At 41.7% G+C, this 13847-nt stretch overlaps 1 protein-coding gene across 2 annotated transcripts; it reads right to left on the reverse strand.

The window, feature by feature from the left end:
• Positions 1 to 1062: 1062 nt before the first annotated feature.
• MANSC1 (MANSC domain containing 1) lies at positions 1063 to 13655 on the reverse strand. 2 transcript variants are annotated; one of them, XM_045465705.1, is made up of 3 exons: positions 13425 to 13655; positions 9586 to 9726; positions 1063 to 2502 (listed from the first exon to the last, which is right to left on the reverse strand). In XM_045465705.1, exons 1-3 carry the CDS (start codon positions 13645 to 13647, stop codon positions 1529 to 1531), a joined length of 1338 nt encoding a protein of 445 aa, XP_045321661.1. In that variant the 5' UTR covers positions 13648 to 13655; the 3' UTR covers positions 1063 to 1528. The 2 variants fall into 2 exon arrangements, with proteins under 2 accessions (XP_045321661.1, XP_045321662.1); XM_045465706.1 differs by lacking the exon at positions 9586 to 9726.
• Between the last annotated feature and the right edge of the window lie 192 nt (positions 13656 to 13847).

A 13847-nucleotide genomic window follows, 5' to 3' on the forward strand; every position in this document is an offset into this window, starting at 1 on the left:
TTGATTCAAGGTTTTATTTATTCAGCCTACTTAAAGCTTATGTAAACCCCCTGGAGATTTGTGTCAAGCTGTTAAATTGGAAAATATATGAAAGGTAGTATTTTCACTAGACCAGCTTTCCTCTTAATGAGCTTTATGAGCTTAATGTAGATGGGTGTGCGTGTGTGTGTGTGTGTGTGTGTGTGTCCAGGAGAGAAGCAGAAGGAGGAGGTGAGGAAGAAACAGGAGAAAAGCCTGTTTCTGTCATTTCCTACATTTGTCTTCATTGCTATACTTATAAACCAGCTACTGCCCTCTAGTGCTCACTGTATAAAGTTCACTCCCAAATTCCATTTGCATCTTTAAAAACCCTGGTGACTCCAGGAAGGGACAACCTCTTCTTTTGCAGATAAGCAAACTGAAGTCCAGAGACTCAGATGTCAAACTGACCCAGGCAGCTTCCTGGATTCTTAGTCACCTCACTGTAATTCGTCCGGCAAACTATTTTTATTAAAGGCATTGCTCAGGCATTTCAATAGCTAATCAATAAAAAATTACAGCATACTTATTGTATGCTGAAACTGATATAACACTGTATGTTAACTATACTGGAATTAAAAATAAATGAATTTTTTAAATGCACATAAAAATTACAGCACAGTAATCACTTAACAATAATTGTAAGCGTTATCCATTGTTTCCAATGTTATTCCACATAAAGCCAAAATTGACTGTTGGCAAAATTTACATAAGGATTTATAAATAACACTGTTAGGTTTTCAACTTGGTAAAGTTTAGAATATTCCTGTATTACTTTTTTTTGCGGGGGGGGGCGGGCAGAATAGTTAACTAGAATGGACCCAAAGTAGATTTGGCTGTTTAGCAAAAGTGACTTATCACTGTCTCCATGTAGATAATAATCTTCTGCTAGAATTCTCCCAAAGGAACCTCTTTGCTCACTGATGGGAAAAGGGGGAGGGGGGGTGTCACTTTAACTTAGAACACATATTTTCGTCATTTAATCATTTTGCTGGTGGGAATAAACTGAAAGTTATCCAGCTGGATGTGTCACTTACAAGAACATTACTGAGTAACAAAAGATTTATTCAAATATTTAATTGGAAGGAAATACATCTGGAATAAGTTTTATTGGAATTCATATAAAAAGGAAAGTAAATCTATTAGAATTAATATCATAAACAGTTGACTTTATCTGGAACCAGAAATGCTAATGAACTGCAGCCTAGAAGTCCTAACCACTTTTCCTTGCAAACAGCCAGTCATTTTTCAATTTATATGCCAATTATACTTTATTACTTTAGGTAGAGCTTTGTTTTCAGTGAATATTTTGGAGATAGATCACTCAAATTACCTAATTCGTTTCCTTTCTCCCATTGTCTTAAAAAAGCAAGCAAAAAGAAAGTGGTAGGGGGCATTTGCCTGTCTTCAAGACACTTCAAAAATCCTGCTAAGATCAGCAAGTCAGTAGAAAGTCACTGTGTTTGGACTACCAGGAAGAACATGAATTAAGAGACATCTAGTTTCCCCCTTAGATGTCAACATAGATCCCATTGATCAAATAATCAAGTCTTGAATAGCGTCTCCTGCGGAGAGATTCTGAGAACATTCTACCCAAGAGGACAAGGCCTATGGCTAGGAACAGAACACCAAAGAGCAGGGTCCCAATGAGGAGCCATTTTTCAAATGGGAGGCCATGCTGACTTTCTGGAACACTCTTCAGGGAGGAACCACCTGGACTGGCCTTCCCATTTTCCTGAGAAGCACTTTTATTCGGAGCAGAAGAATCCACATTTGACAGAAGTAATGTGGCAGCAGAAGAATCCACAGCTGACAAAGAAAGCGTAGCAGGGTTATAGGCATCCTCTGTGTTCAAAGATAGGTTGGAAATTTCTCTAACCGGCACTGTTTCTGGGGGGCCTTTCCAGTCCGTAGGTGCCTCAAAGATGGTGTTTGAGACTGTTGTCGTAGTTACACCAGCTTTGGGTGTAACTTCGGCATGTGTCAACATTGTAGACAAGAGGCTTGTGGGGGGCTGAGACGTGACCACAGCTAGGGGTGGAGCTGAGGTGGCCCCCTCTGGTTCAAAAGTCACAGAAGGTATCACCGGAGCATTGGTGGTGGGGGGAAATGCAGGCTTTGGAGCGGCAGAGGTGATATGCAGAGAGGAAACAGCCTTGGTAGTGGGGAGTGTTGTCACCTTTTCAGGCAGCAGATGAGCTATGTTTTGTTCTGAAGAAAACCGTGAACTCTGAGAATGGCCCTTTTCTTTATCAACAGGGAACCGTGTACTCTCTTGATCAATCTCGAATAGTTTCTCCAAGTGATCTGAGGGCCCCAACTTCTGAGAAAAGGCACCTTTCAGTAAGCCGTCAGTGGACTCTGAATAACCTGTCACAGGAGGGGGTGTGGGAGTGATCACCTGCGGAGGCTGGCCATGGATGAGAGAACCTTCTTGGGTTAACTCTTGGCTTGGCAAATGAGTTCTAGCCAGAGCTGGAAAGTCTGAAAATGTAGAGAAAAGTTAAAGGGAGACTTAAATATTTCCATGCGAAGGCAGGTTAAAAAAAGACAAACATATCAGCTTGTTCAGTAAATCCCCAAACTGTTGAAACTTGACATTTCATAGAAACTTGCGCAAAATGGAAAAATACAAATTGCTAAATCAGAATCTGATGACACTGCCTCTCTACCAGATGCTGTGGTTTATTTCTAGAGTGGTGGGACAGAGGAGAAATGTGTGGAGGAGGACCAGGCAAATGAAGGAAGAGCTGGGAGGAGCAGAGCAAGGGGGCTAAGAGGAGTTCAGGAGCCACAGCAAGAGGTTTAGGAGGATGGAGACACTTAGGGGGCCGATGCCAGGGAAGAGGGCTGGGCCAGGGCGACAGGGCTGGAAGACGAGTGGCAGAGAGAAACTCCCTGGGACTGACAAGACAGCTGGGAAGGCAGCAATCACCGAGAGACATTTCGTAGCAAGGGCACCCGCAGGCAAGAAAGGCAAGGGGGAGTGGAGGCAGAATCCTTGTAATTTGCCTGCAACGGGGTGGAGGCAGAGGGGCCGGGAGGGAAGGTCTGGTCTCCTCCCAGGGCACCGAGGCCACAGCAGCAGCAGAAGGCTGATGACACAGTGTCCAATCAAAAAACAGGTTTCAGCACCACACACAGGGGAGGGAGGCAATTTGGGAGATTTCCTTGTGACTCTCAAGGATTAAAATTTCAGAGCCAATGTCTTAGAGTCTGAGGACTGTGGGACCAAATTTGAAATTAGGATGGCCACAGTGCTGATAGAAAGAGCCGAAAATCACACAATTCCGAGTGCTGGCTACGGAGGGACCAGCCTCACATCCTCCTCACGGTGACAGAAAGCTTAGAATTATGCTCTTAGTCTCACACACCATTCATCACAGCTCAAATTGGAAAGGCTTGCGGGAGCCATTGGGGCAGGGAAGGATCACTTGAATTGCTCTGTATCACTCTGCTACTTGGCTGATCATTTTCACTTAGATCTGAACTGCAGAAAACACAAGGAAGGAAGAAAAGGAATTTCTTAGCACTTCCTTGTTCATTCTTCCCTGTTCTCTTTCCCCCTTTCTTCTTCAACTCCTCTCAGTGCCAGTGTCTGAACTAGATTCCATTCTCTTCTCTGCTAACAAACATCCAGAGGCAACCTCTGATTAATATCTTCGATTACTCTGTAAGCATCACACCTGGAACAGGTCCTTTAGAACGGTCACTCCGTAATCCGTCTACGACAGGGGTCAGCAAATTATGGCCCGAGGGCCAAATCTAGCTTGTCACTTCTCTTTGTATGGCTTATGGGCTAACATATACATTTTTAAATGGCTGACAAAAATAAAAAGGAATAATATTTTGTGACACATGAAAATTATATAAAATTCAAATTTCAGTGTCCATAAATAAAGTTTTATTGGCATGTAACCATGCTCATTTGTTTATGCACTGTCTGCAGGTACTTCATACTATAAGGACAGAGGTGAATAGATACAACAGATTGCATATGGCCCATAAAACCTAAAATACTGGCCTGGAGGGGCTCCTGGGGGGCTCAGTCGGTTAAGCATCTGACTTCGGCTCAGGTCATGATCTCACGGTTCGTGGGTTCGAGCCCCATGTCGGGTTCTGTGCTGACAGCTCAGCTCAGAGCCTGGACCCTGCTTCAGATTCTGTGTCTCCCTCTCTCTCTGCCCCTCCCCCACTCATGCTCTGTCTCTCAAAAATAGATAAATGTTAAAAAAAAAAATTAAAAAAAAAACATACTGGCCTGGAAAGCCTAAAATACTTCTCATTTGGCCCTTGACAGAAAAAGTCTGCAGACACCTGCTCTAGGATATAGTACTTTACCCCAAAATAGAATTCGGATGATTGAAATTCCTCTTTGCTCCAACAATGCTGGAGAAAAGAGTTTCTGCTGCAGGTTACATCACGATGATAGATATAACATCACCATGAGATAAACAGCATCTCTATTTTTAGGTAGCATCAGATATTTTTCAAAAAGAACAGGACTCAACATATTCCATTTTAAAGTTAAAAAAAAAAGACTAAGTAAATGCGATGTGTGTGAACTCAGAACTTAAATAAAGCCATTGACAAGAATGACCAAAACAGCTGCTTTCTTTCTCAAGAATGTCAGTTCATAAATAAAGCAAAGCAAGGGCTAGTCCCATTTCTTGATAAGATTCATCTACTGGCAAGGATCCTAGAGGCATGCAGGGATCCTGTGCACCTGCTCCCTTCACCTCACCCGCTGATGTTTGCCACTGGGGTGTGGTGCTTTTTCTCGCACAGAGATGAGCCAGCGGGGACTGCAAAACAGCCCTGTGCCCTCAATCTCTCTTTTGAGTTTCATTTTCAAGTGACTTGATGAAATAAAAAACTTAGGGACTATTACTTGGAAACCAGCTGAGCAAACAGACTCCCAATTTATTCTGTTTCTGAACTTCCCTATTCTAGTCCTCGGTAGAAATGGCACACTGCAAAGCTGGGAAAAAAAATTAAATAATTCCAAGTTGCAATGGTTTTATAGAATGAACACAGTACACTATCATCTTTCAAGCTTTTGGTCTGTAAATATTAGCCCATCCATTATAGGAAATGGAATTCATCTGGAAACAAACCACCCAACAGATACCTATTAATTTCACTCTAAACAGGAAGCAGATAATTTATTTTTGTGGGGACTCTCAGTCCATCAACATGGGCAGATTCATAAAGAGAATTACAAACACAATTTGTAAACATCCTGTATGTATAAAGCCTGCAGCATATGATGTCCAGTGTCCATGCCACTTTGCTCTTCAACCTGCTCTGGGCTGATGGCGCCCCCTGGTGGCGGCCACAGGAACTGTTTAATTCTAATCCGACTTTATGACCTTCACAGGCTCCCAGTAAAGATTTACACACATGCCAAAGTTCCCTTTTCTCCCATTTCCACTGGAGAGAATCTTTACCTCATATTCCCTCTTTTACACATGGATTATAAAAGCAACAACATTACAGAAGTATATGGAAGTTATAAAACAAATTCAACTATGGTTTTTATCATTATGTCTCAGCAACCATTAACATTTCTGTGTGCCTTAGAGTTAAATTTTTTTTCATGTATTTGAAAAACAACCAGGTGTTTTTCACCTGGAATTTTGTTTATTTATATACCTCAAACTTATCTTTTTTTAAGTTTATTTATTATGAGACAGAGAGCGGGAGAGAGAGAGAGGGAGAGAGAGAGAATCCCAAGCAGGCTCCACACCATCAGCACAGAGCCCAAGGAGGTGCCCGAACCCACGAACCGTGAGATCGTGACCTGAGCCCAAACCAAGAGCGGGACGCTCAACCTCTCTCAAATGGATCCATCATATTTTATACCCAACCGTTCTCAGGCAACGGGACATTTATGCTGCTCCTAGTTTTTTACTTTTCAAACGAATTTCACAAAAAAAAACATGCTTCAAACCAATAGCTTTTTCTTGTTTTGGTCTTGCTTCTTTAAGGTTTTATGAAAGTAGAATTGCTAGATTAAGTTACCTGTAATTTCTTTAATGTTGTGCTTTAGTTATGAAATAGAAGACAGATACAGGGAAGCGTGCTGATAGTAGAAGAAGGGGCAGAATGAAGAAGAGGTAGTGAGAAGGGATAACAGAGGCGGAATGCTGCAGTCCAAATTCCACATGATGGGAGTTCCAGAAGAAGAGCAAACATTCCAGTTAGTGTCTTGAGCCCTGACCTCTTTGGACACTAAGACTGGAATATCCCTTTGCCGCTGAATTCCCACCCCTGGCTATCGAACAGGCTCTGCAATGTTCCAGGTGATCCAAGAGGAACAGCAAGAAGTGTCACCACCACACTAAAGGCTCCAATATTTTTAGCCCAGATGATTTACACACAGGCACAAAGGGAAAGAGCCATGAAGATCTGGGGCAGCCAGAAGATCTGCCCACTGATGCCCCAAAAGGGCAGGACAAGACAGTGTCCACAGAAAGTAAGGTTTTAAGTGTTTTTGAAAGGCTAATTTGTTCTATGCCTAGTGTTTTTTAAAAATCAAGATCTAAAAAAAAAAAAAAAATGTTTATTTATTTTGAGAGAGTGTGGGTAGGATGATGGCCAGAAAGAGAGAGAGAGAAGCAGGTGATGTGGGGCTCAAACTCACGAACCACAAGATCATGACCAAGGTTTTGGCTCAAGGCGGTTCGTGAGTTCAAGCCCCATGTCGCCTGCTTGGGATTCTCTCCCTCCCTCTCTCTCTGCCCCTCGCCCTGCTTCCGCACACGCTCTTTCTCAAAATAGATATACTTTTACAATTTTTTTAAAAATTGAAAACTGTGGTAAGATGTACATACTATTTACCACTTTAACTCTGTACGTATACAGTTCGGTGGCATTGAGTATATTCACATTCTCTGCAACTGCCATCCTTATCCATCTCCAGAGCTTTCTTCATCTAGCAAAACCGAAACTTTTGTACCTTATGCCAGTTTTCTTATAGTTGGTTTATATCACTATTTAGGAAGAATTTACGCAAATAATTTGTGCTTTATGCTCCTGTTTTGGGGAATGTTTGATACATCTGGTTCATTAACCAAAACTCAGACACAGGGGACAGAGTGGAGTCTGAGCCCAGGCACCCTGGGCAGTATCATTCCCCAAAGCACCTCACACATAAAACAGTCACAAGACAATCCTTGAGTGCACTCCCCCTCCCAACCCTAAAACCAGTCTCCTTAATCTTCCCCAGCTCAGTAGATGGTACCACCATCCATCTAGACTTTCAAGCCAAAAACTAGGAAACTAGGACTCAATTCCAACATTTCTGTTTCCCATGCCGTCACAACCATCCCACACCATCGGCTCTTCCTCTGAAACAGCTGTATGTTTACTTCTCAACCTCATCTGCCACCTCCCTGGTCCGCAATGTCATGGCCTTCCACTTGGATCTTGCCTCTGCCTCCTACCCAGTCTTCCCACTTCCTCTCTTGCTGCCGCATTGTTGTCCCTCCCCAGTAGAGCAGTCACAGCGAACTTTTGAGAAATCACCTTGAAAACACCATGTTACATGCCTCCTGAAAACTTCCAACGGCTTCCCATTAGACACCTAAAATAAGAACTTCCTACCTTGGCTTACAAAGCTTTATGTGATCTCTCCGCTTTTCATACTTCTTGCGTATCACTTTTTTTTTTTAAGTTTGTTTCTCTTGAGAGAGAGAGACAGAAAGCAGGAGTGAGGGAGGTGAAGAGGGAGAGAGAGAGGGAAAGAGAAGGAGAATCCCAAGCAGGCTTCGCACTGTCAGTGCAAAGCCCTATTCAGGGCTCGATCCCATGAACCATGAGATCATGCATGACCTTAGCCGAACCCAGTCCCTTAACCGGCTGAGACACCCAGGTGCCCCTGTATGTCACTCTTTATATGGTTCACTCTGAGTGAGTCAGCCAGTTGAGACTGAGACTGAAATCATTCTGCCCCAAGATATTGAAACAGGCTATTTCCTCTGCCTGAAGGTCTTCCCAGATCTTCTCACATCTGGCTTCTTACCGTTCAGATCTCAGTTGAGGGGTTACTTCTTCCCAGATGCTTCCTCTGATCACCTACTCAAGAGGGTCCACTCAGTGATCATCTATTACATTGTCTTAGCTCAATCATCACCCTAACACTTGTGATGATATTTTTCTTGATTACTTTTTTTTTGATTACTTATAATATTTTTCTTGATTACTTATTTAGGATGGTTATTGTCTCTCCCTCCTAAAACATAAGTTCCAGAGGTAAAAACCTTGTTTTCCATGTTTCCATTTTTGTGTTCTTGGGGCAGAAAAAGTGTTTGGCACATATAGGAGATGCTAAATAACATTTGTTGTTTATTGAGTAAATGAGCAAACAGAATATTATTAATAGCCAAGGGTATAGTGAAAAAAAACTGTCTAAGACTTAAATAAAAGGACACTTGATACTGAAAACATTTCACCCTGAACATTAGCAAGCCAGGGCGCCTGGGTGGCTCAGTTGGTATAAGCATCTGACTCTTGGTTTCAGCTCAGGTCATGATTTCACGGTTTTGTAAGTTTGAGCCCCACGTCAGGTTCTGAGCTGAGGGTGCAGAGCCTGCTTGGAGTTCTCTCTCTCTCTCTCTCTCTCTCTCTCCCCCTCTCTTTCTGCCCCTCCCCGCTCACGCTGTCTCTGTCTCTCTCAAAACTAAATAAATAAATAAACAAACTTAAAAAATATTAACAAGCCAAAATCTCACCAAGACGTATCCATATTATTATATTATTTTTTAGTTGTTTATTTTCTAAATTCTGAACAAATCTGTTCAGAATGGAGACTGTATTTCCAATGCCTTGCACAGAATTTGGCACATGGTGGCTGCTTAGTAAATACTTCTTGAATGAACCTCCTTCCAGGTCTAGGTAATAAAATCCAGGGTGTTTGATTTCACATAATGTGATTATAAAATAATTAGAACCTAAAGACAAATGTACTAGAATTTTATATACTCACATAGATCCTAACCCTTTAAAAAATTTTATTTATGTTTATTTATTTTTGAGAACGAGAGAGACAGAGCACAAGTGGGGGAGGAGCAGAGAGAGGGGGAGACACAGAATCTGAAGCAGGCTCCTGGCTCTGAGCTGTCAGCACAGAGACCGATGCAGGGCTCGAACCCATGGACAGTGAGATCATGACCTGAGCCGAAGTTGGACCAGCTGAGCCACCCAGGCAGCCGGGTCTTAACCCTTTTAAAACAGACCGTGGACCACGGAGACCTTATTCCAGTGCCTCTTACATTTTCTAAAGAGGTGTTTCAAAATGTTTTCATGAAAGGTCTGTGTGCCTTTTATCTCAGGAAGGTAGAAACAAAAAGCTAAACAACACAAAATACCATCATTCAGAGATCTTTCATTGGGAAACAGATGTTTGGTTTAATAGACTGAATTTTAAATCATGAGAGTTTTCTGGTGTGCCTCTATATTCGTGACTACTTTTGGTAGTTAGATTCTTTTGTAGAAAATCTTTCACATGAACCATATCCTTAAATAATCCCAATCACCAAAGAAAAAGAACAATGCTTTTATTACCTCTAATTATCCTGTAACTCATAAGTCCCTTTGCTGGTTTCAGGGGACAGGCTTCCTCACTGGGACAGAAAAATAGGTAGCAGTTGGGCTGTCTAGTTGTTTTTCGAGTGTCGAAGATCATCAGGTTACATGCTTTGTCTCCTGAAATTAAAGGTATCATAAGCATTACACTGAAATAGGATATTCTAAAGAGGATGGCAATTATTTTTTCTGTTGTCCAACACAAATACCTTTGTTCATGTTGTGCATTTGCTTGCTGACCACTAATTCGTTTCCTCTTCCTTAGTACTTAAAGCAATTTGTGAAGACATTGGGTTAAAAAATCTGAATTAAGGTAATTTTGGCAAAACCCACTTTAAATAGTACATTTAATTCTTTTTTTAAAAAAATAATGCATTTAATTCTTTAGATAAGCCTTCCATTGGCTCAAATATCCGTCAAAATACACACAGAAATACTGACTTTGCGATCTTTACACAACTCACAACTGAGTTGGAACTTAAGAAATGGATCTAACCTAATGATTTCATGTATCTCTCATATCCCGAAGGCAGACACCTATATCAGACACATATGAAGCCATGAGTCTGGTTTTCTTGAGTAGAGTCCCTAAATTTAGCATCACACCATCATTGCCCCCTTCCACAAAGGACCTGAGTAGTGTATGGAGGACAAAGTCTATGTTTTACCTTTATCAGTACCATTCTTCTTTTGATTTTCCTTCTTCACATTTCTACTCTTCCTTATTTCTGCTTTTCCATTTTCCTTCCTTTCAAACTTTTTACTCTTAACTTTCATTTCTTGCTTCTTTTTCCCTTCCACCTATGCCCGGTAGAAATCATTCTTTCTATTCATCACGGTCTAGAGCTGGCTTTGGTCTCAATCTGGTGCCATCTCACATCTTGGCCTAAGACCCTTGAGGGATCAGTATACCCCTGGTCAGGATAAGGTTTTGTTTTGTTTTGTTTTAATGCTTTTTTATTTATTTTTGAGAGAGAGAGAGAGTGAGCAGCCAAGGGGCAGAGAGAGAGGGAGACACAGAATCTGAAGCAGACTCTAGGCTCTGAGCTGTCAGCCCAGAGCCCAACGTGAGGCTCGAACTCACAAACTGTGAGATCATGACCTGAGCCAAAATCAGACGCTTAACCGACTCAGCCACCCACGTGCCCCAGGATGAAGGTTAAGAGGCACATAGGCTAATTATTAAAAATGCATGCTCTTTCTAAACACACACACACACACACACCCATGTATTAACTAACTTTGTTGTAGTAGTCATTTCACAATATATACATGTAACAAATCATCGCACTGTATATATTTTCACAATGTTACATGCCAAATATATCTCAATAAAGTCAGGGGAAAATATTCTGCATAACTGGCCATCAGCACAACTTCTTCAAATCAGGCAATGGTGAGGATCAACCTTGACTCCCGCATTTGGAAAGAAGACTCAGTTAGTTTCTGCAGGGGTTTTAGGCAGAAAACCAGGCAACAAGAAAGGTACTTTAGTTTTTCCTTTCTCAGCAATGGGATAATTCTGCAATACCATTTTTGGGGGGCATGGAGGTAAAGGGAAAGGTCCATAAGCCCCCCAAGTTGTATGCAAAACTTTGTGTCCTTTGTACTTCTTTTTTCTTAATAATTCCTTTTTTTAAATAATTTTTTTAATTTAATTTTATTTTTGAGAGAGAGAGAGAGAGAGAGAGAGAGAGAGAGAGAGATAAAGCAAGCAGGGGAGGGGCAGACAGAGAGAGAGGGAGACACAGAATCCAAAGCAGGTTCCAGGCTCCGAGCTATCAGCACAGAGCCCGATGCGGGGCTCAAACTCACGGACCATGAGATCGTGACCTGAGCTGAAGGTGGTCACTCGACCAACTCAGCCACCCAGGCGCCCCTGGGCATCTTTCTAAAATCTGTGGTTATGAGCAAATTATCAAAGCACTTAAAGACCATTGCTCAATAAATGAAGAAACAGTCTGAGATCCGTTAAAGGAGACCCACAATTATCTCTACTTACCGTAAAGCAGTAACAGTAATTCTGCTTATACAATAAAACAGCAAACCCTCATTTCTCACTAAACACCCATTACGGAGCTGAAAAGAAATGCAAGGTTTCCTGTGTTGCCAGCAAACACCCACACAGCATTCAGTCCTGTTTGCAGATGATTTGCTACTTCACATAAATGTTGATACCAACATTTAAAGAAAAACTGGAAATTTAAATTAAATCTCTGTAATTTCCATAAATTACTCCTATAGAGAATATCAAAGCACACTGCTGAGTTTGAGAAAACCATTGAAAGTTTTTTTTTCCCTCCTGACGTCAAATATGTGGTATCTTTTCCACACTAATACTCCAATTCTCCAGGGCACTGACTCAATGTCTTATGATTCGATTCAATTCTTACACTAACTACCTGGAGTTAGCATCAGATTCCATTTTAATCTGGAATCTGAATTTAAGGGCTCAGTCCTGTAAGACTGTCCTCACTTAGAGGCCAGTCAAAAGTATCAGCTCCCAGGTTACTCACGCTTCTGCCCAACTTGGCCATCAGTCCAGGCTCCCACCACCCCTACTTCAGGTTTGATAATTTGCTAGAACTACTCACAGGACTCAGGAAAAGGCTATACTTACTATGATAGTTTATCATTGAAAACACAAATGAATAGCCAAATGAAGTGTACATAGGGCGAGGTCCAGAAGGGTCCTGAGTGCAGGAGCTTCCGTCCCAGTGTACCTGGAGTGAACAATCCTCTTGCACATGTGGATGTGTTTGCCAATGTGGAAGCTCTCTAAACCTGTGTTTAGGGATTTTTTTATGGAGATTCCATTATGTGGGCACAGCTGTTTAAATCATTGGCCACTGGTGACTGAATTCAATCTCCAGCCCTTCTCTACCTACAGGTGGGGGTGGAGCTGAAAATTCCAAATTTCTAATCAAGGCTGGGTCTTCCTGGTGACAAGTTCCCATCCTGGAGCTACCTAGGGAGCCACCAACAGTCGTAACTCAGGTGTGGTTGAAAGGGGCTCATAATGAATAAGGAAAGAAGCTCCTAGGCTCAGGAAACGGCAAGGTTTTTAGGAGCTCTGACAGGAACCAGGAACCAAGATTATATGCATACATTTCTGACTATACCACACCCATTATACAAAGAAGAGAAACCAAAGATATAAGAGAAAACGTATGATTCGGTTGGCCAGTAAGTCAGGTAAGAAGCATTCCTCCAGTGTTGACTAGCTCTTCTAGGCTCCTTGATGGCAAGGCCTTGTCCATGTTATTCATTGTTTTGTCTCCAGCATTCAGCAAGGCATTCGGTGCTCAATAAATGTAGTGTGGGTGTTTTTTTGTGGTTGGTTATTTATTTACTTTTCATTTAGGGAATTAGGACAGGGTCATAAACAACTGAAAAATGACCACTGTTTTTCTTGGATAAATATTTCTCAAGTCTGGAACTTGAAACATGCAAAGGTATGGCTGAGACCTGTGAGCCTCTTTCCTCTGTGTCATGTGACTGGGTCAGTCCAAACAACTTCCCGTGTCCCTTAAGGGTTTTTGTTTCCAACATCTTAGATGCCTATTAGAACATAACACCAGTGGTTCTCAACCTTTTTTCTACCTACACACCTGGGTGATATACACACACACTCATCAGTAACTTTGACCCAGCTTAGGGGAGGGGAGGACACACCTGTGGCACATGTTCCCAGTGAATTTGTTACCCACATTTCTACCCCATTGAGAATCACTAGGATAAACTATGCAGCCAGATCAGCCAGCTACTTATATCACAAAACACTTAAAATGAAGAGTTGCCAAGGGACTATTACTTACCTGTTATGTTTTTCGTTGAACAGCAAGAATTAATGCAGTCTTCCTGAGTTAATGTATGTACAGGTTCATTGCCTCTAATTCCCTTTGAAAGAGATGACTGGATGTCAATGACAACATCTTCTAGACTCTTCGTGTGGCAGTTCTGACTGGTGGACAGCCTTAGTGTCAGGAAGCAAATTACCACAAAAGTGTAACTCAAGCCCCATTCTTCCCTAAAGAACATTTTAAATTTCAATTTAGCCTAGTCTTCCAAGGTCAAGGATAATCCTCCCTCTGGTCTGAGTTTGCTTCAAGAAGATTGTACAGATCATGGAATTTCTAGAACAAAAATAGAAAATCATCAATGAGTTTTGTTTCTTTTAATAAATCTCACGAAGATACATTTCATTTCCTTCAAGTCAATGTCAACAGCTCATGATTTAC

This window comes from Leopardus geoffroyi, chromosome B4 (assembly GCF_018350155.1).
Source record: "Leopardus geoffroyi isolate Oge1 chromosome B4, O.geoffroyi_Oge1_pat1.0, whole genome shotgun sequence".
In the NCBI taxonomy this organism is placed as follows: Eukaryota; Metazoa; Chordata; class Mammalia; order Carnivora; family Felidae; genus Leopardus; species Leopardus geoffroyi.

Excerpts from the sequence above, each read along its gene's own strand:
- MANSC1 (XM_045465705.1), bottom strand. The coding sequence starts at position 13,647 with ATGTTCTTTAGGGAAGAATGGGGCTTGAGTTACACTTTTGTGGTAATT. Across the intron at positions 9,727-13,424 it reads TTCAACGAAAAACATAACAG|GAGACAAAGCATGTAACCTG; the intron begins GTAAGTAATAGT and ends CTTTAATTTCAG. Across the intron at positions 2,503-9,585 it reads GAGTTACAGGATAATTAGAG|ACTTTCCAGCTCTGGCTAGA; the intron begins GTAATAAAAGCA and ends CTACATTTTCAG.